The 4,818-nt window shown below is 37.3% G+C and overlaps 1 protein-coding gene across 1 annotated transcript; it reads left to right on the top strand.

Annotated features, from left to right (window-relative positions):
- The first annotated feature begins 621 nt into the window (after positions 1-621).
- Positions 622-3,351, top strand: LOC149211237 (uncharacterized). The gene is made up of 6 exons (XM_089399225.1): positions 622-1,025; positions 1,159-1,306; positions 1,443-1,568; positions 1,667-1,962; positions 2,102-2,262; positions 2,354-3,351. The coding sequence occupies exons 1-6, from the start codon at positions 622-624 to the stop codon at positions 3,349-3,351; spliced, it is 2,133 nt and encodes a 710-aa protein (XP_089255351.1).
- The last annotated feature ends 1,467 nt before the right edge of the window (positions 3,352-4,818 follow it).

Below are 4,818 nucleotides of genomic sequence, written 5' to 3'. Positions count from 1 at the left end.
ACCTATCATCTGTCATTACGAGGGCGACTGAAACTTAATGTCTTCAAAACAAATCATCCATAAATAATTTAGAATCATTCATTTCTCATCCGATTACAGTGTTTTGATCAACAGGGATCCCCTAGTTTCTTGCCCGCCAATTCCACATGGAGTGGCGAGTTGCTCTCAGCACAGCCACCCAGTTTACCTCCCACCAGTTTCTTCGCCGCCAGCTCCACATAGAGTGGGGAGTTGCCCTCTGAAGATCAGCCAGTTTCCCTCCCACAAGTTCAATCATAGTGTGGGGGATCGCGTTCCCAAAATTACTCAGTTTCTGCTCGGCCAGCTCATCAGAGGGTGGCTTAGTTGCCTTCTGAAGAACACTCAGTTTCTCTCCCGCTAGGTCTATCAGAGGGTGGTGACTTGTCTTCTAAAAATCACCCATTTTTTCTAGGTTATTGCCACAGAGGGTGGGTAAATTGCTTTTGAAGATCAGCCAGTTTCTCTCTGGCCAGATCCATGAACAGGTGGGGACTTACCGTCTGAAAATCAACCAGTTTCTCCTCGCCCAGCTCCATATAGGGTGGCGTGATGTCTTCTGAAGATAATATTAGAATAGATAGGAAAGAGGCCAGAAGAGCCATGGCGGATAAAATCTTTTGTATCCTCTTCCCGTGTTTTTCGCCACCAGATGATTCTCCACTGTGTGAAGAGTTGCCTTCTGAAAATCAACCAGTTTCTCAACGACCATCTACATCAGCGGGTGGGGACTTGCCTTCTGAAGACCTCCCAGTTTCTCAACGGCCATCTACATCAGAGGGTGGAGACTCAGCCTCTGAAGACCAGCCGGTTTCCCGACAGCCATCTACATCAGAGTGTGGGGACTTGCCCTCTGAAGACCTCCCAGTTTCTCAACGGCCAACTACGTCAGAGGGTGGAGACTTGGCCTGTGAAGATCACCTGGTTTCTCAACGGCCATCTACATCAGAGCGCGGGGGTTTGCCTTCAGAAAATCACCCAGTTTCTGCATCAAAATGTGGGGACTTGTTTACGGCATTTAATAATAGAATACCCAATAAAAACCTGTTGCATACACTTTCCGTGCTTTTCATCATGGTCATTTGAAGAAGATGATACCTCTTCTTCAAATTATTACTTTAAATTTATGTCTTTCTGTAGAATATCAATAATGAGCGATTCTAATAATGTTGGTGGTGATCGTGCAGAAACTGAGGATAAGATTATCGCCTACATAAAGCAACGTTCGGAGGCAGGAGATTTGGATGGTTTTATTGAGATCCTATCTCGTTTCGATCGGATAACTAAGGTTATCGGTCAATAGTATAAGTTTTGACATCCATCTTAATATAAATCTAAATTATATTATTGGAAGGCATTCTTATTTATCGTCGTGATGTCTGCCCAACCCAATAAATATATCTCATTTTGGTTTGCTTTTATAGGGAAAATCGTTATGTCAAGAACCAGAACAGACTTATCGCTCCTGCTTTACTTGGCTTAATAATTCAGGAGGCCTGAAGAAATTATCAGAAATTCTGTCAAAACTAATAGAGTGGGCTTCTGACTTGGTCAGTAATTAATAATTTTCATTAAAAGTTTCATAAGCTGCAAAGTTTGAGAATTATTTTACAAAACCTAAGTTCTTATCAATTTTTATGGTGTTCAGAAAAAATGTTTTCAATCTGGACCTGTTCCAAGTTTAATAAAGAACATAGGGAAGGCAAACGTTGCTACTGCTGGTCTTCTTGCTGTTGCATACGTGTTGGAGACGGTTGAACAAATTTCTGAAAATAATGAAGAGTGCCTGCGTCTTTTGAAGGAACTATATTTTTTAGCCCAACTTGTTAAGCAACTTAAAGACAGCCAAATCGAAGTGCAGACTTTAATCGACCGCGCAACAGAATTGGTTGTCCAAGCAGCCATAACTCTGGTAGAGCAAATCGAGTCGAACGGTATTTGCAAGTGCGTAATCAACCTTTAGTTCTTTAATGACATGTCGATAAAGTAGATCAGATTTCTTCGTCTCTTTCATTTGCACACGTAGTACATGTGTAATACCCATAGACCAGCGGTTTTACGAAATTTTATTCCTTGATTGCAGGTGGTGGTCAGCCTCAATAAACGAAGGAAATCTCCGCAAAACGGAGCGACAGATAACCTCGATATACCAGAACATTAATGCCCATATGGGCATTCGTCTTTTAAGTGCCGTCGAGCGTAACAATCAGCCTCGGTTGTCGAGAGGATATCCTGAACATGCTGGTGAATATAATATGAAATTAATTAATCTAGTTTTGAAATTTATAGGCATTAATTTTATATTAATAACATTATAAAATTGTTGAAATTACAGTCGGAATGGAGGACGCATTTAGAGAAGTAATGGGTTTAATTGAATGGGGCAGTCCCAAAAAGGCTATTGGGGTTATTCTGTACGGGTTTGGAGGCATGGGCAAGACTACCCTTGCAGATGCTGTTTTCTCACGAGTTGACTTGGATGGATGCCGATATTCCATGGTTGAACTCTGCGAGAATATGGATCTTACCAAGATAGTAGAGTTGCAAAAAGACATATTAAAAGATTTGATGGGAACCAAAAATATCCCAGAATTTAGAAAGCATGAGGAAGGACAGAGATTGCTGAGCAGAAAGTTAGAAGAGGTACCGGCTCTCATCTACATTGATAACGTTTTGGATAAAGGTAACCTTCGACAGCTTTTGCCACTGAAGTTGGATAAAGCAAAGAAGGTGAGGCTGCTTATTACTGCACGTGACAGAAATGTGCGTAAAGCATGCCCAATGGAGACTCCTCCCAGAGAGTATCGTATGACGGGCATTTCGTCTGCAGCCTCAAAGAGTTTATTAGACAAGCAATTGCACGACGCCGCAAAAAGTCGATTGGCAAACGGAATGACCAATATAATACAGAAATGTGGTGGAATTCCGTTACTCTTAACCTTAGTAGCACATGAGCTATGCTGTGCAAATGACACGCATGAAGTTCGTCAAGTGATTGAAGAACTAGAAAAAATGGAGGGTGAAGAATTTGGCGAAAAATTAGAATCTTACTTCTTCGTTTACGACAAGCTTCCCCAGCAGTGCCAGGAGCCATTCCTCGATATTTGTTCATCTTTTGAAGGATGTAACTGGGACACGGTAGCCGATATTCTTGGAAATTCCGCCCTCGACATGTTAGAACGTAGAGCACTTGTGACCAAAGGCGCAATTGGGGATGTAACTGTACATGAGGTCATTTTGAAGATCGGTCAAAGAAAGGCCGAGGGAATGAGATTCAGATTCACCACCACCAGTGAACTGCAAAAGAAGGATCAAAAGGTACTAAATCTATGAACCTCAAAAGTTAATCATACACAATTTTATTTATTTATTTTAAAAAAAACGCCATCTTTTATATAGAAAAATGAAAGTATAAAATACATATTTCTTTTTCAGTTGCGTTTCCGCTTTGTACCTAGATAATTGTGATCCGTGTTAATATTAGCATGGATAGACTGATAAGAATATTTAATATTTAAATATGTAATGTTTTTATGAATTTTTAATATATAATGTTTTTGTGAATTTTTATAGTTTACTTAAAAAAAATTAGTGTAATTGTATAAATTAAATGGTTAATATAGAGATAGGTATCAATCCATAATAAACATTAAACTATTTACATATTTATTTTAGAGATTCTTAATTTATAAATAGTGTAATTATATAAATTAAATGGTTAATACAAAGAGGTAGGCATGAACTCATAATAAACTTTAAACCATTTACACATTTAGCTATAGAGATTCTTAGTTTATAAATAGGTTTTATTACATTACTATGAATCACCAATATTATATGCCTGCAAAACATAACTCATTTTATATGAGATCTTTCTTAATAATATACATTTCAACAATAATTTCCATAATCATGTCTCTCTCAAGGAATTGAACCTAGGTTGAGAGACATAAAAACAATTCTTTCAAATCAGCTAAAATAACAACAAATTTACAACAACAAATACTCAACTATTTCTAAATTAAATAGATAAACAAAAATTAGGGGCATACATTTTTGTTTTAATAATAATTTATTAATTATTTTTCTTTTATTAGATAAGCTACACCATGTGTAATATTCCTTTCTTTTATATGGTTAAAGTGGAGGAAATCTGACCATGATATTTACGGTGGTGTTTACCCATGGTATCCATCCATGGTAATTGCCTCTTTTCTCAAGGAAAAATATTAAAATATGATTTCTAGAGAGTCCATCAAACCTATAAAAGGGGATAGGAGCTAGGCCTTTAGATCATTTGAGTTTATCTATCTTATTTTTTTTCCTTGAAAACTTGGCATAACGAGTTCTAGTTTGATCCCAGGGACGAAAACCGGTGGCTGTGATTTGTCTAGTGGATCCATTCAGGATCCACGATTTTGTTTTCTCTTTGTTAAACAGTTGCGCATGCCATTGCAGGGGCTCCAATATTTTGTATGGGCATATACTATCTTCTTTAGTTAATATTATAAATAAAAGTTGCATTTCTTTTAAATGTCTTGTGTTATATGTTTCATTTAGAACACTAAAATATTCCAAATCCTTTAATTATTTTCTTGTTGAGAGTCTCACAATAATATCAGAATTGGTTTTCATACCAACCTAAAAATTTATTGGAAAATAATTTAGAAACTAATACAATACAATAGTATCAGAGTTGGTTTTCATGCCCACCTGAAAGTTTATTGGAAAATAATTCAGAAACTAGTTTTTAAGTGATCTTCCATAATCACCCTAGCTAGTAATCTATCAATATCGGTG

This window comes from Pinus tabuliformis, chromosome 1_2 (assembly GCF_031772625.1).
Source record: "Pinus tabuliformis cultivar Carrire ecotype Pingquan chromosome 1_2, CPIR1, whole genome shotgun sequence".
In the NCBI taxonomy this organism is placed as follows: Eukaryota; Viridiplantae; Streptophyta; class Pinopsida; order Pinales; family Pinaceae; genus Pinus; species Pinus tabuliformis.
The sequence above is the reverse complement of the archived record's forward strand: the minus strand, read 5'-3'. Positions and strand labels throughout refer to the sequence as shown.

Coding starts and splice junctions, on each gene's coding strand:
- LOC149211237 (XM_089399225.1), top strand. CDS start 622: ATGGCGGATAAAATCTTTTGTATCCTCTTCCCGTGTTTTTCGCCACCA. Junction 1,963..2,101: donor GAGTCGAACGGTATTTGCAA/GTGCGTAATCAA, acceptor CCTTGATTGCAG/GTGGTGGTCAGCCTCAATAA. Junction 2,263..2,353: donor AGGATATCCTGAACATGCTG/GTGAATATAATA, acceptor TTGAAATTACAG/TCGGAATGGAGGACGCATTT.